General features: G+C 41.8%; 2 protein-coding genes across 3 annotated transcripts; one reads left to right on the top strand and one right to left on the bottom strand.

Moving 5' to 3' along the window:
- LOC308091310 (lysine-specific demethylase RSBN1L-like) lies at window positions 1-19846 on the top strand. Its single transcript, XM_080436810.1, has 8 exons — window positions 1-528; window positions 1563-1700; window positions 2211-2866; window positions 12400-12537; window positions 12669-12811; window positions 14340-14507; window positions 15143-15251; window positions 17159-19846. Exons 1-8 carry the CDS (start codon window positions 9-11, stop codon window positions 18878-18880), a joined length of 3594 nt encoding a protein of 1197 aa, XP_080292936.1. The 5' UTR covers window positions 1-8; the 3' UTR covers window positions 18881-19846.
- A 300-nt stretch (window positions 19847-20146) lies between these two features.
- Window positions 20147-22660, bottom strand: LOC308091317 (transmembrane protein 60-like). 2 transcript variants are annotated; one of them, XM_080436820.1, is made up of 2 exons: window positions 22547-22660; window positions 20147-21282 (listed from the first exon to the last, which is right to left on the bottom strand). In XM_080436820.1, exon 2 carries the CDS (start codon window positions 21210-21212, stop codon window positions 20808-20810), a length of 405 nt encoding a protein of 134 aa, XP_080292946.1. In that variant the 5' UTR covers window positions 21213-21282; window positions 22547-22660; the 3' UTR covers window positions 20147-20807. The 2 variants fall into 2 exon arrangements, with proteins under 2 accessions (XP_080292946.1, XP_080292947.1); XM_080436821.1 differs by having other exon boundaries at window positions 22550-22659.
- Window positions 22661-22958: the final 298 nt, after the last annotated feature.

Below are 22958 nucleotides of genomic sequence, written 5' to 3'. Positions count from 1 at the left end.
CTTCCAAGATGGCCGAGTCCGTGGACTCCATGCATTTCGCAGGCGCAAATAGCAAAACAAATTCCCCCAAACCCTTGATACCCAAACGGCCGCCAGCAGAGAGCCGGCCGCAGCAGTCTTCCGGTGACATTTGTCCTCCGCCCGCCAAGAAGGTCCGCATCGAGGAGAAGAGCCTGAAACACATTAAGAAAGTGAACGGGGAGGTCTGCGCACTAGGAGGGGAGAAACACCACAACGGGAAGCAGAGTTATGGAAGCCCAGCGAAATGGAGTTTCGGCCCGGCCAAGGCGAGCAACTCCACCGCGGCAGGAGGCTCGGCTCCCGCTCGAAAAATCTTCAAGATCAGCAACTTCCTCGCCCAGCCGCCCAAAGTCAAGAAGGCCAATAAAGAGAGACGACACAACAAGGAGAAGAGCAGCAGAGCCGCTCAGACGCAGAGTTCACCCTCCATCGCTAGTGTGGAGAAAGTGAGCCCTGCTAGCTGCCATACAAAGACGGAGAACGGTGACGTGAAAATCACACAGAGAGGTAGGGCAACACACAACACAACACGTTGTACTCACTGTTGGCCATTCATTTGTGATATGGGGGACATTCACGCTTGAAAGTTAATGCTTAAGAATAACATCGATACAGTTAATTGTTGCATTATTTTGTATTTCAAATTCACGTCTCCGATTATTTATCTTTAGGCCCCAAGTGGTGGTATGCACACGTGCCAATGTTTGCCCATTATTATTTATGTCACCAAGTATGAATGCAGCAACATTCTCTCTGTATTACTGTAGGACAACACAACACAACATGTTTACTCACTGTTGTCCATTCATTTATGATATATAGGGACTTTCACGCTTGAAAGTTAATGCTTAACCACTTAAACCCCACATGGGTAACTGGAGTCCCTCAGGGCTCAATACTAGTGTATTTTCTGTTATTGTGGGGAAAGCTTTCGCTGAAAATAGTTAGTGTCACATTGTGAGCTTGTCGATCTGCTATTTTCAGTGAAAGGTTTCCCCACAATACCGATGCTGGGGTTTAAGTGGTTAAGAATAATATAAATATAGTTAATTGTTGTATTATTTAGTATTTCAAATTCATGTCTGTTATTTATTTTTAGGCCCATGTGGTGGTATGCACGTGCCAATGTTTGCCCATTATTATTTATGTCACCAAGTATGAATGTAGCAACATTCTCTCTGTATAAATGTAGGACAACACAACACAACATGTTTACTCACTTTTGTCCATTCATTTATGATATATGGAGACATTCACGCTTAACCATTTAAACCCCATATGGTTAAACCGGAGTCTTTCAGGGCTCAATACTAGTGTATTTTCTGATATAGTGGGGAGGGCTTTCCACACTACCGATACTTTGGTTTAAGTGGTTAAGAATAATATTATAAATATAGTTATTTTGTATTTCAAATGGACGTCTCGGTTATTATTTGTTTAGGCCCAAGTGGTGGTATGCACACGTGCCAATGTTTGCCCATTATTATTTATGTCACCAAGTATGAATGTAGCCACATTCTCTCTGTAACTTTGCATTTCAGACCACCGTGTCAAAGAGAAAGACACGGATAAGAAAAAAGAGAGGGATAAAGAGCAGTGGAAATATCATGCGTTGCCACCTGTGAATGACATTGTTGCTAGAGAAAACGGAGATGTGAGTGCTCCAGCTCCACAGAAAGGTAAGGACGAAATGTAACAATTAATCCCTTGTGCTCAAATGATTATTTGACACCAAAAAATAATCCGTTTTTATACTACATTTCCCTCTATAGCAGCAGCCATAAGCGACTGGAGTAGTGTGGCGGTGTTTACCTACAGAAACACATTGCCCCATCTCTGTATTTTGGTGTTTTCACTGTTTGTTTTGGTAGACAGGGATGTTTTTGGCCTACCAAAACAACCTGTGAAAACACCCAAACAGTGAGAGGGCAATGTGTTTCTGCAGGTAAACATCAACACACTACTCCAGTGGCTGATAACTGCTGGTATAGAGGTATTTTTTTTAAATATTGTTTTGTTATGTAATCACAGGGCAAAGTTACATAGTATACCGTTAATGATCTTATTATCAAATCCAGTAAGCTCTTACAAGCCACTTGTTTTGCATTCAGAGGTTTCTAATTGATCAAATAGCATAACATTTACACTTAAATTAGTTAATATTAATATTATGTATCTTTTACCTGCAGAGTCAAATGAGAAGATCATTACTGGTTCAAAGGAAGAACTCCTGCTGAAGAAACTGAAAAAGAAGAAGAAAAAGAAGCACAAAGATGGTGAGAGAGAGAAGGAGAGACGTAGCCGACCCAAGATGCATCATCGCTCAAGCCAGACCGTGTGCTCGGGTGTATCTCTGGACTTCCCTGACTTCCTCAGTAAAATCAACGGGGGGAGCAACAGCAGCCTACTCCAGCCATCAGCACCACACCAGGAGTATCAAGATTCTCCCTTTTCTTCCTCTATGGCCAGGGAGAGGCTGGGCTACAGCTCCCCTATCCACTGCGCCCTATCGCCAGGATTGGCAGGTCTGGAATTTGGCCGTCTAATCCACATTGAACAGCAGGCCAACGGAGGAGCATCAGTAGCACATGCCTACAGTGAGCAGCTCTCCAGTCTATCTCCAGCCGAGATACAGCGGTTCGCTGAGGAGTTTGTGGCCCTGTCGTTCAGCGAGAATGAGAACCAGGCGGCGCACTTCGTAATGGGGATCATCCACGGAGCGGCCTCCTACCTCCCAGACTTCCTGGACTACTTTTCCTGCAAGTTCCCCAATTCACCAGTGAAGATGGAGGTGCTCGGGAAGAAGGACATAGAGACGACAAGCATGGCCAACTTCTACACTCAGGTGAGAAATGTGTTCGTTTTTCTGAAATGACAAAACACTTTGTCAGGGTAATCGTTGTTGAGAAGATAGGATTTGAAAGATGGAAAGACATCAGCATGCAGATGTCCACCACCACAGGGTGCAACACATTGTCTCAGTGCATTAGTGGTGCATTAGTCACTCTACTTTGTCCCTCAGCTCATGAAAGTCACACATGAAGCACAAGTATCTTGGCCAGTTCACACTTGAAAAAGAGACTGTGTCTCAACGTGTTTTTACTGGTTAAATAAAGGTTAAATAAAAAAATAAATAAAAATTTAGTATTTTTTGTATGTAAGCTTAGCTACATCCCAGATTTTGTCCTAGCCTGAACAGATCCTTATGGCCAGGATGGGGTTGTGCAAAAAACATGATCAGCCCATTGGGAGTCATATTCTTTGGAACACCCAGGGACCATTCTTCTCCCTACAAAACAAGTAGTGTTCAAATAAAATTAAACAATCACCTGTCTTTCTGGAAATGGTTCGTACTGCTGTGTGGCCCCTAGTTATCGCCTTTTCAGTCTACTGTTTCAAATCAAAGCCTTCTATTTTAAAAGGCCTCTCAAAACTAAAACTAAAGTGAAACTTTAGCTGGGGTATATTGAAAACGAAGTCAGAGTTCCTCCTTCACATTCTGCTTGTTTTGAAATTAATAATATACCTTTTGTGGTGGCTTTCCAGCCAGCAAAAGTATCACAACATTTATTTATTTTCTTAAGATTTCTATTTATTTTATTTCAAATAGGAGAGTGTAGAGAGGCAGGAAACCTATGTAGCATGCAGGTCACATGACAGGAGTTGTATTCAAACTCAGGTCCTCACCACTTAAAAGAGGCATAATGTTTGCACTACTAGGTACCCCAACTAGCACATTATATATATCTCTGCTGTCGGGAAGAAACCAGCCAACTCCAAAATGTTAATTTATCAGGAAATGAAAAAACAAAACAAAAAGCTTGCAGCGCATTCTGTCCCAATAACGCACCTGTCACTCCCTTTCAGGACCCTCCCCGTAGCCCGCAGTTGCTCGATTGTGAGCTCCTGAGTCTTGGGACGGTCCACCTTCGACTCACCCGATTGAACAGAGGGGGGAAAGCAGTATCTGTCTCAAGCATTTATCTGCTTCAAATAGACAAGGCATATAGAGCGCATAAACGCAAAGTGTGCCCGACATGCGGAAAATACGCAAAACCACCAAACCACGGCATTCCCATTGAAAAGTATTGTCAGATTCCGCCCCATAGGTAGAATCAAAGTGTGGTGTGGCCGTGCCCTTAGGAGGTTTCGTCCATCATTGATAAGAACAGCTGAATGGACACCTCCAAGCTCACAATGAGGGTGAGCTTGGAGGGGTGTGGAGCCTGGAGTTAGAAAAATGGAGTTAGAAAAAATGGCTAACTCCAACCCCTTTGGTGGAGTTAGCTGGTTTAGCAGACATTTTTACGGATCCAATGGAGTTGTCAGAAGCGCTTTTTAATACTTTTCAGTGGATCAATATTTTTTTAACCAACACACAGACTTAAAGGGTGTTCAATAGCACTGATTTATGAAAAAGAAAAAGCGACGATATATATTTTTAAACAAATAGCCTATTTGTACATTCCATTACTCCATTGAATGTACAGGATACATGTAGATTCAATGGAGACTGCAGAACCACTTGCGGTAGATAAACTCGCAGCAGAAATGAAATAATTAATATGCGAGAGACCACTGCGCAACCATGACTATTAGTCTGAATTGGTTAAAGTCTTACTGTTTGACTGTACCATTAAAGTCTTTTTTACCGTTTTTGGTGTGCGGGCTCTACCTCTTTCTAGTTGAGCCTTTTTAGCCCAGCACCCATAGTCGATGTGCGTATAGTTAAGTTTCCTTAACTAAACGCACATCAACTATATTGCCCCTGACACAAGTGTAGGGGCAGGCACAAAATAGTGTTAAGGTGTTTAGAGAAGTCAAAAAACGAATTTATTTGGAATTCCTATTGTGAAAAATAATGAAGAATGTGCACATTCTAATACGCCATTGGGCTGTACTCTCCAAAACTAAACAATATGCAAAACCAGAAAACGGCGTGTAGGAGTACACTAGGAGTACACTAGATGTTCTGATACTCGGGCCAGTGTCAGATATCTGTCTTAATTTCTTTCCCACCACCCCAATGGTCAAGAGACAAGTTTAGTTCTGCCTGAAGATAGACTTTCATCTTTTCTGTGCTGCAGCATCTCCCACCTGATTCTGTGGAAACCAGCTTTTCCTCATCTCTGCACAGCAGCATAGCAATCTCCTTCTCCTTCTCAGTTTTTTATACGTGTTCCTCCTTTTCAGCTGGGGGTTTACGGGTGCCTTGGTTGTGCTGTACTCAGTTGGACTGCCAGCCGTGCAACTACTGTATAGAGCCCAACCGATGCCAAATTTTTGGGACCGACGCTGATCATGATTTTGTGGATTCCTAAACCACTGATTACCTATATTTTGACCAATATTTTATCAAAGTTCAAAATCTGTTCCAATAATTTGAGTTTTTCAAAAATAGAAAATAAAAAAATAGCCAAAATACAAGCCTGTGAACTTGTAGAAAGCATGTAGATCGGCTATTCTTGAATATTTTTGAAGACGTAAACATTTCGGCTGCATAATTGCAGTTACAGATAATGGGCGATATATTGTCCAGATCGATAATATTAGTCGGGCTCTACTGTATAGGCCTAATCAAATTATTCATCCAGAAAAGGGAGCTGCTTGAAACTATAGTCTGTTATCCAGATATAACATATATACTGCTGGTCATCATCAGTCCCACATAATGTCAATTTCTTTGACCAGCTTGCTTTTAATTCTTTTGGCTGTCATCATCTGTAAGGGTTTGGTGGCGTCTTTCCAAATTTGCCAGTGTAGTATATTGTTGCAGACAGGGAAGTGGTGTCCTTTTCAGACAGTAGTTCAGTCAGAGTTATCATGGGTTTCAGGCTTTCAGCATGTTTGCAATGTCCCAGCCGCGTTCCTGTGCGCGTGCGTGCGTGTGTGTGTTTTTGTGTAAGATCCAGTGTACTGCTCTGCTCTCGTTCTTCGTTGTAAAGTTTAGGTCAGAAAGGGCTGTGGTAACAGGCCAGCATTACTCCAACTGTGAATAGTGGAGTTCCCAAACGTAGAAACGTCCTGAATCAGCTGCTCCTTCTGTTTTAGCCTTGTTTTTGCTTTTTCTCCCTTTCTGAAATGTCCCACTAGATGCCATGCAGCAGCCACGGTGCAACAAACTCTTGTTTGAGTTGGGCTGCACGATTCCCTTCTAAAAGTTTTTTAAGAATTGATGATTCTCTCTCACAATTATTTTTCTTCTCTCCGTAAAAACATTTATTGCACTCTTAGATATGAGTAAAATATGCATCTGAGGTGCTTGCTGTCTAGAGAGGGCTTTAAACTGACAATATGACATAATATCAAAGTGCTTGACTTCAAGCAACACTATGTTAGGTCAGTCGAGACCCTTTCAGTTGACGCAAATTATTTGATTAGAGCCGTCGTGTTTTTATTTTATTTCTTTTTATACCGTCAGTTACTAGTGTAGGTGCGGAGCGCTGGTGCAGTGCTTGACATTACGTTTTTGAGGTACTTGTCCTTTGGACAAGAACATTTCCCATTCACTTGTCCAGGCACTAAAGTTACATGTCCGTGTAAACATTAGCTCATATGGATGAGTTGGAATACGTTTAATCATAGAACCATTAGGTTGATTGGTTGTTTAACATAAAACACAAAAAAGAAAACACTATAATGTGGCAATTAGTGTTTAAAAAAAAATATATATATATTTATAGAATAGGGAAGTCCGATGGCCATTTAAAAACGTATTTAGAGCTGACCCAAGTAGTTTGGAGCTAAGAAGCTTTGTACGATGGCATGAGATTTGAATGTGGGAAAAAAAAGAAATGAACACATTCACTGCCAGGTATTATTTCATTAATTCATCCACTGGTGCCAGCGTTTTTTACCTTGTTTTGACGATCTTTGGAAGCCACGACGTGCACGCGGATGTAAACAAAGAGTGTCTGGGGGGTGGGGGATGGTCTCGTCTATCCACCGGAACAAAAATATTTTACCTTGATCAGCCATTTTGTTGCTATACTGTAGCCCGTTGAAAATGGCTCGTTTTCACCAAAAAAAGAAGAAATCCGAGCTAGATGTGTTTTTATACAAATCCTAATGTAGGAGTGGACGGAAGTGATGTTTTTTGGGATGACGTCACATCCATCCATTCCTTCTATCAGAGTCGAGGGATCATTCCTAAGTTGCGTTAGAGCTTCCTTTTTTTTTAATATATTGACGGAGATCTACGTCAATGGCGGTCAACAGTTGGATTTCAAATGACGTCTTTTCTCTTTACTTTTCTCGTTATTTCTTTTGTCTTGCACCAGCGACTACTGGATCTGCAACATAGCTCTTTGACACAGTAGCGTTGGGCTCCGAACTGTATGTAGTCCTACACAGGATTGATGTCAATTAAAATAAGCAGTCTGCCGTCATGTAGTTAAAGGATTCATTGCTTTTAAATGTTAGAAACCTATTCAAATGGCTCTGTTGCACTTCACTATGTAATAATCAGCATTCAGCACTGAAAGTTTCTGAAACACTTGCAATTGTAGCCTCCTCTAAGGTCATAAAGACCTATTTTTCTATATAGAAACGAATCATCGAGTCGCATTAAACTCCAGATTCTGAGTCGACTAGATAAATACTGAGTCGGGTACAGCCCTACACTATGTAACTTCAATATCCTACCCTGGATTGAAAACGGGTCCCCCATGCATGTGCTGACATTTTTACCACTGAGCTAATAGAGCCTGCCTGCTGCAGGGGGAAATTGAATTTTGACCTTTAGGCAGTACCACTTCTCAACAAGTAGTAGTCGAACCAGACCACAGGATATACATTTCTCAATAGAAGAGCAGGGAGACCAAATACCCCCCCCCCCCCCCCCCAATTGTGTCACTTATATTGTATTTCACTAGCAAACATGTTTGGGGTCGTTTTAACATCTACTCAGGCTTTTGTGTGCACCCCAGACAGTTTTTATGCTGCTTGATTCAGTATTTAGATATTTTATAAATTGTTTGTCTGGTTCTGGTGACTGTCATTGTCCTTTCTAATGTTTTTGGAAAATGAAAAAATAAAAATCATTTTCCAAGATTTTCCAAGTTAAAATAAATATAAGAAGACATTATTACAAATCCTCAGTAAAAGGCAAACAGAAGAGTCATAGCAGACCTGCAGTTTTCTGGGCGTTTGTTCTAGATATGTCTTCTTCACATGTAGTTTTGTCTCTGACTTGTCCTAGTCATGATAACCTCTCAAGATCCGAAATGTATTCTGGCCCTAAACCATTCAGTGCTTTACAATTCAACCGTGGTATTTGGAGTAAAAAACATTGACATTGATTAAGTGAGCAGTGTAAAGATCTGGGAATTGGAGTGATATGATCCACTTTGTTGGTATTAGTAAGTACTCAAGCATTAGCGTTCTGAATCAACTGCAGCTGTCTGATCAGTCTTTTAGGTAGACCTGCAAGGACAGCGTTAAGAATTTTCCAGTCTAAGTTTTTACAAATCCTGTTGAGATATGGGCCTAACACCATCCTGACTGCCAGCGAGTATGTAGCATCGGCCATTTCTTTACGACATAGCCTGAACCAAATTAAGTAATGAATAACTAATGAGAGGATGAAAGGAATTACTCCGCTTCATGAAGCTACAACACACAAACACACGTGCACACACAATCTCCTGCACAAACACTGTACGCATAGACAGGTGTCACAGGTCTCCCTTAAATATGAGGCTTTTGTGAGAACCCCAGACAGTTGCTTGATTCAGTATTAAGATTTGAAAAAAACACAGCCGCCTCACGTATTAGAAGGACAATATCAGTATCAATAACAGAACCAAGGACAGGTGTTTTCGATGAATCTATCATGGTTAAAATGGAGTTTGAAGTTACAATGGGTTTGTATAGGAAGGGGACGTGTCTGATAAAATGAATATCAAATATCTAAATACTGAATTAAGCAACTTGAAAACTGTCTGGGGTGCACACAAAAGCCTGAGTAGACGTTAAAATTACCCCAAACATGTTTGAAAGTGAAATATCCCTTATATTAAGTTTAGCCTAAGTGAATGGTATGGGTTGCTTTTGTATTTGTAGTGTAGTTTAATTACAGATACAGTTGTCTTTTTTAATGTAATTCTTTTTACTTCAATTCAAAAGTTATTTGTGGGGGGGGGGGGGGGGGGGTGGCTTTAAATATATATATGAAGGAAGCTTTTAAATAATGTGTCTCTGGATGAACAATAGATATGGACTTAGGTATGGACTAGCCAGGGAGCAGTGTCTCCTTCCTGCAGAGTGCAGATCCAACTGGAAGGTGTGTTCAGACCTTTCTAGTCGTTGCTTGAATCGCTTCACTTTGTTCGCTGGGTGTTTCAATGGGACAAAAGCGCTCATTCACGTGTTCAACTAATCGCCTCTTCATGCTGTCAATCACTACACATAAAATTTAAATACTCTGTACCGAATTCTAATCACAAAGTTATCTAGATGTATGTGTGAAAATAAGAAAGATTGAGCACTATGTTCTATTTCATTACAAAAATATATCGATCTCATCATCATCGTTTACAATCAAGCTGTCAAAAACACAGACAGCTTGACGGCGGGCGTGTGTTTTTCCTCCTTCCTAGCTTGTCGATGTAGCCTACTGCCCGGTCAGATTGAGCAGGACTTCCCGCTTGGTGAGATGTCACTTAGGGACTCGGGAGTAAATGGAACGCAGTTTATTGACTCAAATAACAATTCAGGAGCTTTTTTTGAGGGCTCTTACAACAGATAAAATGTACACAGGGACACCTCCAGCGTTAATTTACGGTGTAATAATTTGACTCTGGGAGTGTAACCAAATGGACCATTTGGTTCCATTTTGTTACCCTCTAGGGGTTACAAAAACACCCAAGACAGCCCTGTTAAGAGCCACCCGCTCATTATGTTGAACATAATTCCTGCTATATTACTAAGCTATATTGTGTATGAGCAGCAAAATCAGTTCCTATGTCTCTGCAAGAGCTTGTGTATTGTCTTTCCCCCCTGTGTTGCTGCTGGTTCCCACTTCCCGGTTGGTTGGAGCTGGTTAAATGAAACCAAACATATTCTACAGAACAATATCAACACAGATTGGCTGTCAGGACGCGAAGGGTGAAGCAACGGATTGCTTCGTTCGCGTCGCCCTGTTCGCCTCGTTTGCGCAGCTCGATGCAACATCGCGCCAAGTGATTGATTGATTGAACATTTTATTTGGCAAAAGAATGTAAAACAACACAGTTACATTTATAATACTTTTGTCTAAAAGGTCCGACCAAAAAAGTCCTTGCGGACTTGTTTCCGTTGGGTCGCGTCTTTGCGTTGAATTTGCATGTAAGCGCGCCACGCCGCCGCACGAACAAATGTTATCTCTCTGTGTGAACCTTTAGATTTAGCCTTCCTCCAACAACACACTGTATTGCAGTGAAGTTTAGAGAATGACTTTAAGTCATAGGATAAATGGTTTGTGTTACATCTGATATGACATGGAGAGGATTTTCCCCCTACTAATTTTTATTTGCTGCGCAGTGCAACACACACACATGAGTAGCAGCTGCGCAATTGACGATCAAACCATAAAAAAGACTCGCCACTAGCCTACTGCAACGGAGTAGCAGAACTTCAATATAAGACTTGCACTGATTAGTACTATGATAGTCTCTCTCAAGCCAGACAACTATTTTAAGAGTCTGTAATTACGCCCCCTAAAAGCGGTACAAAGGTCGTCATCATTTGTCATTTCTGTTAATGAAAATATATTTAAAAATATCTCCAAACTGTATTATTTTTGAATTTCCATTTCTACCAAGCAGCAAGCTTCGACCAATTCGATTTATAGTAGGAATTATTTATGCGACTGCAAAGACAAAACGAAAGTGGGGGGCTTTACAGTCATGATCCATTTCAGCACTACCATTGTACAGTATGATGGAAGCTTTAGAACATTTTGTGAGCCAACGGTCTGTCTCGAGAGACTATTACTATGAGAAACTTGTAGTATAATTAGTCAACGCAGGTTTTATTTTGAAGTTCACCTACTGGGAAGTCCATGAAGTCTCTTTTAGCCTACCTGTATCTCATTGAGCAGTCTATTTACGTTCATGTCTTTGATTTATGTAACTCATAAACTAGTTTCAGGCCTAGTTTGTTTGCCTACTTAAAACGTTCACTCGTTGTTTGCACTTCAGGGTCCGACAATAAGGATTGCCTGATTGCCCCAGGCATGAAAAGGGCGGGCACCTGTGGGCAATTAAAACCTGTCCAGATCTGCCCACACGGCCAACAATTGGGGGCAATGTTTTGTTTTCATTCTTGATTTCTCCCTCTCTCTCTCCGTCTCCATGTGTCTACATCTGTGCATGTCTCTCTCTCTCGCACCTGTATGCATGTGTGTATGAGCGCACTGCAGAGCTTTGATAAGTTTGATTGGTTTGACCTAGTTAACGGGGACCACCAGCTTAGTCCAAAGTGTGCTGTGCTGCACAACACAAATCTTAGAACTAACTATTCTGGGGAAGTGTTGCGTGGAGGCAGATAAGTATTGATAGTTTGTCAATACTAATCTGCCTCCACGCAACATAATGTTCATGTTGTTAAGGATAAATGTTGACATTTTCCTGCTTTCAGGCCGCTGAATTACCAGCCAGTATTTTATTCAACATAATGTCTTTGAATTAACCTGTGAGGGCTTTTAAATTATATGATGCAATCATTTGGGAATCCATGTAATCTTCCCAAGACTGTCGGTGTCAAATCAAAGATGCACATATATAAGCACAATTTAATTTATAACATTAGAATACATAGCCAAGTAGTGTACTATACATTTCTGTCATGTACAATATGCATGCACTTGGAGAGATGGCAACACAGAAAAACTATTATATATCATGGCGATAATGACAAATCTATATAACCAAATATGAGTGGCAAAACTAAGTTGTAAGAGAAATGGGAAGGGTAGAAAAAAACCTTAATATCGGACCCTGCGGCCTGGACCGCTGGCGTAGCGGTCCAGGCACCTAGGCTCAATGTAGCCTGACAGCGCACCGCGGGTTCGAGTCCCAATCCCGACGGCCTTTTCTGCATGTCTCTCCCCATTTCCTGTCAGCCTACTGTCCTATCCATATAGGCGTAAAAGCCCAAAGACAAATCTTAAAAATAAAAAAAAGAAATCTGACCCTGCACTCAATAAATAAATAAATTTGTTATTATTTATTTTTGCCCTACCCACCGTAACAAATAGCATCATTTTTGGCCCGAACCCTCTGATCCCGTCGGACTCGGGTTGAAATTGAGAACTGTAAATTATACAATGAACACAATAAAAGTTGGGTTTTTGTCCAGTTTGCCTGAGCTGTCTGCTGTGCTATCGTCCTGCTGCAGGTCAAGCGGACATATTCCCAGGGAACGTACCGTGCCGGGGCCATGCGGCAGGTCAGCCTGGTAGGGGCTGTGGACGAGGAGGTGGGGGACTACTTCCCAGAGTTCATCCGCATGCTGGAGGATTCTCCCTTTCTGGAGGTTAGTGGGTTTTAATATTCATATAACGTACGTGTGGTCATATTCTGTAGCAGGTGGCTGTGTTAATGTCTTTGTGACATTCATTATTATGTGTTGACCATGAATATTTTTGGCGCTTCGTGTTTGCGTAGCGGACTCTGCCGTGGGGGACGTTCTCCAGCTTGCGGTTGCAAAGCCCCACCGAGAGTGACGATGGCCCCATCATGTGGGTCAGACCAGGTGAACAGATGATCCCCATGGCAGATATGCCAAAATCTCCCTTCAAAAGAAAAAGGTGGGTTATTGAGTTGATGATGTTTGGAGTAAGGTAACTTAACAGCAGTGTTAATAGTTTTGAATGGTTTCTTTATGCTGTCTTTCATTTTTATTTGCTAAAGCAAAAATGAGCTGAGCTGTGGTGTTGTTTTTAAATACTACTATTATTTATTAAAAAAAATGTTAATCACAACTGCAACCCTTTGTGACATTTCAGATCTGCTATTTTAGCTATTTTTGAAAATGTTAATGGCATGCCCACAATAGGGAAGTCAGGTTGAAAGTACCGGTAGTTAATGGTATAAACCAGTGATTATCAACCCTGGCAAACGTCCCAATTTTGGTCCGCGAGTACTGCTGAGGTGTTCCGCGCCGTTTGAAGTAAGTCTGAACTCAGCCCCTCGAGAACAATAGCGAGCAGCGATCGTCCGCCAATCGTTACGGCCATCATCCGTTTCACACTCAGCCACGCCCGAGCCGAGTCCATTCAGTGTAGCGACCATCACCCATAGGAATGCAAATATGTTGTCCTACCTGGTACTGTATAAAGGGGCACAGGGGTACATGCTTTGGCACTCAGTATTACTACATTGTGGGTTGGAACGGGCCGATACGGCGGCCAAGAGCCAAGAGGGGCTGTCATATTATAACCTGCCATGATGATGAATGTCCGACAATTAAACACTAACTAACTAACTGTACTAACTTTAAATCAACATAAGTGTTAGATTTCTTATAAAGTGCTTCTAAATCGCTCCAGGGCGTTGTTAGTGTGAACGTAATCCATGTAGTTTTAGTGTTTAATTACTCCACGGAGATCGGGAGATGGTCTGTTCACTCGCAGCTGCGGTAACCAAAAGTCTCGCCCCAAAGCACGCTACCCCCATTTGTTTTCGCGGACCAGCGGTTCTTCTTGTATTTGTTTTACTGAGGATAAGGTTAGAAATAAGTTTAGTATTAGGCATAGTTTTACTGATGTTACGTTTAGGAATAAGGTTAGGTTTAGACATAGTTTACTGAGGTTACGTTTAGGAATACCAGGTTGGCGACTGTGTTTTGGGGCGAGTGTTTTGGTAACCGTCTGTATTGGGTAACTGCGCATGCGTCCGAAATAATGCTTTCACTTTTTACTCTGGTAAGATGAAATCAGACTCCTCCAGTCAGCACTGAGCCAAGTTTGTATATTTGTAGGCCAAAGACATTTTGTAATGTTTGTATTTGTTTGTTTGTTTTCTTTATTACATCTTGTGTACATGAGAGTAAATATTTTGATATATATATATATATATATATATATATATATATATATATATATATATATATATATATATATATATATATATATATAAAATATGTATATATATATATATATATATAATATATGTATACACACACACACCGTATATCTAGGTGTGCCCTGGGATATTTTGGCTATGCCAGGTGTGCCTTGGCACCAAAAAGGTTGATATACACTGGTATAAACTATAGCAGGGTGTTTCTCTTTGCACCCATCACATTCCTGAACACAATTGATTCATATATTGCAGGTCCACTAATGAGATAAAGAACCTGCAGTACCTGCCTAGAGCCAGTGAGCCCAGGGAGATGCTGTTTGAAGACCGGACGCGAGCCCATGCTGACCACATTGGCCAGGGGTTCGAGAGACAAACCACTGCCGCCGTTGGCGTGCTGAAGGCTGTGCGCTACGGAGAAGGGTGGGTGTACAATGACAGTCCTCCATTATTTGTATATACTAATATCTCAAATTGATATAGCACTTTTTTTAAGTACCCAAAGACGCTTTACATGGGGCGGAGGAGAAAACGACAAAATAAAAACAACTTTCTTCGACTAAGACTAAGGAATAAGATCAATAAAAAACAGTGGAATGATGAGAAATGGGAGGGGGGGGTGGAGTTAGCTGGGGAAAGCCATATAAATAAATGAATGAATACACTAGAGTTGTGTATTTGCAAGAATCTGGCAATACAATACATATCACGATACAGGGTTTCCGATTCAATATATTGTGATATTGTAAGCTAAATCTAATATTAGGACAACTCGTAGTATAAAGAACACACCACCATATGCATAAAATCTGAGTAAAAAGGTTTACTTGTTTATGCAATCAGAACAATGGGAGATGCATTTGTATTATTTTTTTCTGCAATCTGTGCAAAGGAATTGAGTTCAGTGCCTATATCGGTTTTAAAAAAAAAACAGTTTTAAAAGATACAAGGTTTTTGAGAATCGATACTGTATCACAAAACATATTGTGTTGATATTTTCATACACTCCTAGAATACACACATTCACACAGTGATTGGGCGTCTGTGTCTTCTTACAGTGGTACTCCCTCACGGATCACCAAAGATGTTGTATGTTTCCACGCTGGAGATTTCCCAGATGTGGTCATGAGGCTCCAGCTGGACCTCCACGAACCCCCGCTGTCACAGGTGAGTCACAACACCATTGAAATCTCCAATCTGGAACTTGATGTTTCATTTGGTACATTTGGTTTGTGGAACATGTTCCTCTACTGTTATTAGGAACTCATGGTAGGGAATAGGTATATACCAGTAATACCTAAGGCCTTTGCACACCATGCCCAAAGTTTCACGCAAAATATATGGCAGGGAAACAAAGTGGTCATTAAATACTCGTACTCATAATACTACAACTGCAGGTTCAATCAATTAATAATTATCCACCAATAATGTCCACCAGATGTCACATTTGTTCTCAAACCCTCAGTGGGGACAGCCATGTTGGCCATCTATTTGAATAAAAATTGTTAATTTTGGGGAGGACATGTAAATTCTACCCACTTACCAGAATAGGATATTACCCAATATTATAATTTTCCTTTTATCAAGAAGCAGCAATGCTCATCATCGCTGCTGCTTGGACTTGGAGACTCCATCTCTAGTGGAGTGAAGAGAGAAAGAGATGGATCTTTTTTTTAATTCGCATGGGCCTTGCATGACTTCCTTGGTTCATATTGCACCTAATGTGCAACAGCCTTTACACTGATACAGTGGTTATTGAACTATTACTTACATTGCACAGTAATTACAAGTTGTTAATCAAGTAATGATCTTTGCCATTATTTTTTACTTAAAGCGATGTTGAACCTTGGTAAAACGTTGGGTTTGTATAGCTCCTAGACATGATATGACTCCAAATATTGTATCATCTTTATCTGTTGCTTCTGTGCTCTGTGAGCAAGGACGCTGAAGTTTTTTCTCACACCATTTAAGTTTATGGCAAAACAGTTCCCACTTCTAGCACATTACTGAACGTCAACAAAATTGGATTCCGCCATTTACTGTATATAATATATACAATTAATCTTGGTACTTATTTTCTATTTCACCTGTTAAACTTGCATTGCGTTGCACCAACATTGTTGATCTATCGACCTCTGTGGCACTAGAGAACTTCTTTCAAATTGAGTGTGTAGCCTAATTTATTTATTTTTAAATCGGGAATCGAACCTTGAGCATCAGAGCATATATATGGTATGCGCCTTAATCGCTAGGCCATCGGCGCCCCAGCCTAAATTTAATTTGAAGGTAGACCTGTTTAAGACATGTTTTGCCAAACCATTAGAATGAATGGAGAGAGGAAAGAAATTATATTCCATGCTCCTCATTTAAGGAGCAGCGTAGCAACTGATACAATGGACAACATTTGAACTTATATCATCATGCCCAGGTGGCTATACAAACAAAGGTTCAGCCAAAGTTCATCACTTTAAAGGCCTTTGCAATCCACTTTTTTTTTTTGATTGGTCAATTCGTTTTTAACACATCATTAAAAAAAACACAGTAATCTAACTTGGTTCGATTGGGGGGAATGACGCACTGTCGCAGCCACAAGTCAGAAGGCAATTTCGGCGTAGGTGTGCAAGAGGTCATAGAGAAGCGTGTGTTTGTTTTACATTTTTCTTTCCTTGCGAAAAATTCAGATTCTGTGCAAGGGCCTTATGACAGAACTTTGAACTTTAGTATGAGACCATTGGGAACAAATATTGTAATATAATCCATGTTCTCAATCAGATGTCCTTAACATCCTATATGTGGTAAAGAGTCAGTAAAGTTAGATGTGATTTCTGACAAGTTATGCAGTCTCTTGTAATTACATTTTTCAAGTTGAGGAAATTCATCAATGAAACATTTTAGTCTGTAATCATCCAGATACCTATTATACTGGGTTTCAGTTAAAAAGGCAAGCAGGGAGCTTGAAATAGAATTCCACTTGGACATGTTCCAGTGTTCCACTCCTTTCACATTTACCATTGTCCGTCCGTTGTTACCGAGGTGATTGAGTTTCCCTGTGCCTCCCGCCACTCCCTTCACAGTGTGTGCAGTGGATCGACGATGCCAAGCTGAACCAGCTGAGGAGGGAGGGCATCCGCTACGCACGTATCCAGCTCTACCACGACGACATCTACTTCATCCCCCGGGGAGTGGTCCACCAGTTCAAAACGGTGTCGGCCGTCTGCAGCCTGGCCTGGCATGTCCGCCTTAGACAGTACCATCAACAGGAGGGGGAGGAGAAGGAGGAGGAGGAGGACGAGGAGGAGGAAGAAGAGGGAGAGGGGAGCTGCATGCCTACGCACGCGCCAGTTCAAGTCAAAGAGGAAGATGAGGACGAGCAGCCCATTCCATCTGGAATGAGCGAGTGTAACAGTCCCACTGAGAAGCCACTGAAGGGGCTAGACGGGGAAGGCGAGGTGCCGTACTCACCAGGGCCGACGCCGACCTGCAAGGAGGAATACATGGAGGAGGCGGCGGTGACAGAGACAGAAGAGAAGGACTCGTCACCTACAGAGTCTCTGACCTGCATCAAAACTGAGCCGAATGAGGGCTCCCTCACAGATCCACCTGCAGAGATCAAGGCCGAGGAGGGAGAAAGTAAGGCAGCGAGAGATGGTGGCACAGGTCACCATCAGACACCACGTAAAGGGGACGACGAGGAGGAGGCTGGAGACAACAGTGTTTCCTCAAAGACCCCACAGCACTTACGGAAAGAGTATGACGTGGACGAGAGGCCACAGAAGACAGCCGCACAGGGCCAGGGCCCTAAAGAGAAAACTAAAGACATTGGTGTTGCGGCTGTTTACACAACAATCCCAATCAAGAAGGAAAAGGACAAAAGCAGGGGGAAGGACAGGGAGAAAGATGACAAAGAAAGGGCCAAAGAGCGAGAAAAGAAGGAGGAGAGGAGTAGAGAGAAGGACAAGAAGGACAAGGGGAGAGAGAGGGAGAGGGAGAAAGAGAGAATTAGAGAGAGGGAGAAAGCCAAGGCAGAAGGTGGGAAAGAGGGCGGTGCAACGACACTTAGCAGGAAGAAGGAGGATGAGGACAGGACAAGAGAGGGCAGCAAAGCTCCATTGCCCGCTCAGCGAGAGGAGAAGGGTGTCAGGGAGGCAGAGGTGCCACCTCAAATAAAGCGAGAGAAGGAGCATGACAAAGACCGGGGTGGCATGCAGGCGGCACCTCACACAAGGCACGATCGAGAGGAAGCCAGAGAGTCTGGCGCGCATAAACACAAGTCATTGCACGGGAAGAAAGACAAGAGTGGCCACAGGGAGGCCAAAGAGAGCAACACATCATCCGCACATTTGTCGCACACCAAATTGGGGCGAGAAGACGGGAAGGCTGGTGCTCACAAACACGTGCATGCTGTCGTTAAGAAGGAAGGAAAGCGGGAGAAAGACATGAGCTTCAAGGAAGAGAGGAAGAAGTTGAACACTACCACGGGCTCCGCTCCCCCCGAACACAAACCACCCAGGACGCTCATCCCCTTTGACCTCTTTAAGCCAATGGACATTCACCAAACTCTGTCCCACTCCTTCACAGACAGTAGAGTTAAGACCCACCATCACAGTGACTCCAGAGGCACGTCTTCAAAGTCTGGGTCTGACAGCCGGACAATAGTGCCCTCCAAAGGACCAAAAGTAAAGGACACCATGCAGACGAAGCCTGTAATGTCTGTACAGGACACACGACCACAACACTCATTAAAACACCCACTTAAACCACACACACCCCAAGGGCAGAAAGACTTTTTAATATGAATGTCTAGATGTGTAGTCTTCTTTCTACTGTACAACTTACGTTCAGGTTATGTTGCAATATTTGGAAAATGCATCCTTATTTTACAACATTGGTTTCAAGCATTGACTTTTTAATATAGGTCCCCATTGTATTACTTGGCATTACACCAACAGAGCCATGCCATTTCAGTGGTATCATGAAAAGAGGATGTGCTTTCTAAGTATTTCATCTACACCTATGTAAGAATGTAAGCTAAGTAGCTCACTTCACGTTTGTTAGAGAATGTACGTAGGCTGTATATCAAACCTGTTATGTGACCCGTGTGTCAGTGCCTGTGCACTACTTAGCTACGCTCTTAAAGCACCTATTTTAGGTACTCGACTAGTCAATCTGAAAACAACCCTCCTTACTCCACTTATATAGGAATGACCTCCATTCATTGTTAGGAACATGATGGCAAGTTATTGCTGTCCAAAGGAAATACTCTTTGCTCTATTGCTTTAATCTATCCTGGTTTATAATTTGATTAAGACTTAAAGGTTGGAGCAAGTGGTTGTTTTCAGATTTGACTGAAGCCTAATTTATACTATATTGCACGACCCTGTTGCTTGCCACTTACTGATTTTCAAGCGATAAAACATATTTATCGCTTGAAAGTCAGTTATTGCGAGTGACACTGTTGCACAACAAAGTATAAATGAAGCTGTAATTTGACTCACACAGGGCTGTAAATGATACTGTATGTACTGAAACTGTACAGTATAGATGTATTAGCACCAATGTGAGAAAATGTAAACAGAAATTGCATATATTTTTTGTAAGACGAGTTTTATTTTCCATAGAACTTATTTATATCATTTACTGTCTGTTTTTATTTGAAAGCAACTTATGTGAGAATTTTGCTGTAAATACATTTTATTTCTTAAGATAAGACTTGGTAGTGTGATTTATACTCTGATCAGAACCTCCCAATAAATGGTTCGTAATATTGACTTGGCCTTCTCGTGAGTCCTTATATTTTAAAATGTATTTATTTAAGGGGGGGGGGGGTTAATGCCGCAGAGAAAATTAAGTTTTCACTGATGGCTGCTCCGATATATGCTTTGGGGGGGAGCAGTTAGGGGTCAAGTGTTGCTCATGGACACCCCGCGGGCGGAAATCAAACCTAGGACCTTCTGATTCCCTCGCTACCATTCAGCTATGGCCGCCCAACAAGCTGGGACCCTATGTTTCCCAGGCGGCCTATCTACCCATTCAACTGGCCGCCCCATAATGAGATCAAAGAAGTTTCCTTCCAAGGATGTAAACAAAACTCAACTCTTTATTTACAGAAGGCACATGAGGACATTTTAAAATGGTGTCCATGTTCAAGGTAGCATTGTGTGTTTGCATTCAACCTTTGCCACTGACATGGGATCTTTTCAAATAAATGAACACAAAATTATGACAGCAAAACAAAAAAAAGACACAAAACTGAGGACATTCCCAAGGCTTGTACCTATTTTCATTTGCCAGAGCAAATAAAAACAGGAGGCATGAGGTTAATTGTATTCCTGCTTGTTGTGAAGCCTACAGTATGATATGCATCATGGGAAATTAATTGAATTTTGTCATGTTTACAGTCTTGTACATTATGTTTCACACCCTCTTATTCACCACTCCTGTCACTTAAGACATTTGAGCAGGATGGCTACATAAACAGAATGAGCTGACTATGATCTGAAGATGACAAATGTTGGTGGACTTGAAAAATCCTTCATTAGAACTAAGTTCCAAAGGTATTGCATAAAGGTGCGTATACAATCAGAACCCTGTGATAAGAGGAAAACCCCCAAAACTAAAACTCCCTTCCCTTTGATTCCATTTACATTCAAAACCTGGGGCCCCGTCTCACAACCCCAGCTCCTTCTCTTGGAGATGGTCATTGTCCCAGCTTCCTTTTCCAGTTCAATCCCTCCTGTAGTGGAACACATTGTGACCCAGCTCTATCAGCGCCCCGACCAGCAGAGCCCAGAGAGGGACACAGACCACGCTGAGCCACATGTCTGTGAGCTTCTCCAGACGGAAGCACAGTGTCAGGCAGAAGCCCAGCTTCAGCAGCAAAGCTATGAGGTACCACACCCTCCGCCCCAGGTCATGCTGGCCGTCCCGCAGGTTGACGCTGGACTTACAGCGACCTGCCATCTTCACCACCAGCATGAGGATGAGAACGGTGTCAAATGTCCAGACGGGGAGAAAGATGAGGAACCAGTTCCACTGGATCTTGGAGTCCAGCTTGAGGACCAACATGATGAGAAAAATGAGGAGGAAAATCCAAGAGAGGAGGACTCGCTGGACCAGAGACATTTTCATCTAGAGGAGGCTGGTAAACATCTAGTTCCAGGCAGGGTATCTCAAGGAGTCGGGATGAACTGGAGGTAGCCTAAAAACAAACACACATTCAGTGGTGGAAAAAGTACTCAATAGCGACGCATTGTGAGCTTGTAGATTGTCAAATGGCTGAAATGTATATAGGGCTGAATTGGTTACTGTATGTTTTGTAATTATAATCAAAATCTACAAAGTAACTCAAATGTTCTAATAATAGTGGAGTAAAAGTACAATATTTGCCTCTGAGATGTAATGGAGTAGAAGTTAAAGCACAGAACATTGGAAATATTCCAGTAAAGTAAAAAATACCTCAATTGTACTCAAGAACAGAGTACATGTACTTAGTTACTTTCCACCACTGCATGATACACTAGAAGATCTAGCCATGAAACATGACTGTACAAAACATAAAACAAGTCATTACATGTATTTGACCACGGAACCCCATCTCAACATATGTTGTTCCAGGGACCCCCATCTCAACATATGTTGTTCCAGGGACCCCCATCTCAACATATGTTGTTCATATCATGACAGTCATGGCGCTTCTTGTTCCTGGTTTTTGAGATCTCTACATTTACCCGTACATCTACATAAACGTTCAAATTTCAAATATAAAGTGCTGACCCCCGGCCACGGATGTAACAAGTTAAAACGCCCAGGTCCAAGTACCTGTATCTTCCGTATTGTTCAATAAAAAGCGTTTTACTCCGATCGGAGTTATAATGTATCAGAGTGCAGTACACCTCCCAACCGATAGGGTCGCATGGTTGAAAGCATAATGGAGAAAATTCAGAGAAAATGGCCACCGATCGGATTAAAATGCTTTTTATTGAACAATACGGTAGATACGGGTAATTAGACCCAGGCGTTTAAACTTGTTACATCCATGGCCGTGGGGTCAGCACTTTATATTTTAAATATGAACGTTTATGTAGATGTACGGGTTGTAAATGTAGAAATTTCAAAAACCAGGAACAAGTAGCGCCATGACATTTGTGACAGACGAGCGTTATTATGTGAACCATGGCTACATTCGATCATGATATAGTGCACCGTGTCGATGTTAGTACTTCTCTCACGTGACTTGACTTAAACGTGAAAAATCATGTAAACGGGCAAAAAGCAGTTGCACAAACATACACTCGATAGACTAAAAGCCATCATTGACAACCACTGATATTTCAATGTCTTACCTACTCTATGGTTACATGCAATAGATGAGGTTTTACTGTGTGAGATTTTACTTTTAGGTGAAAATAGCGAGACTAGCGTTAACGAAAAAACAACAACAAATGTTAACAAATATGTCTTACCACGGTTTATAGCTAAACTCCGTGTTAAATCATCATCAATTCACTAGGAAAGGAAAACCAATGTAACGAGGATACTGTGGGACTTTGTTTTCGCTAGTAGCCCCAGCAGCGTTGCCATGTTTTGTGAGAGAAATAAGCAACCAGGTCTAGGAAAACGAGCCCAAAAGAAGCAACTTAGGGCCACATGAGCACTTTTCAACCTATATGCATTGGCTGTTTGCAAATAGCATATCTACAAGCTTACAACGCGTCGCTTGTAGATCTTTTCAAAGAAAAAAATCTTGGAACAAATTTGGGAATATTTTCAAATCCACAAAATATTGTATGGGGGTCTCTTAGCCCTGGTCCAGAGCGTTACGGACCAGGGCTAGAGGTCTCTGGGACAAAATTATATCAGAAGGTTGGGTCTACA

This window comes from Gymnoscopelus braueri (genome assembly GCF_963280865.1).
Source record: "Gymnoscopelus braueri genome assembly, chromosome: 9".
NCBI classification, from domain to species: domain Eukaryota; kingdom Metazoa; phylum Chordata; class Actinopteri; order Myctophiformes; family Myctophidae; genus Gymnoscopelus; species Gymnoscopelus braueri.
Note: the sequence above shows the minus strand (reverse complement) of the source record. Positions and strands in the feature narration are given on the sequence as shown.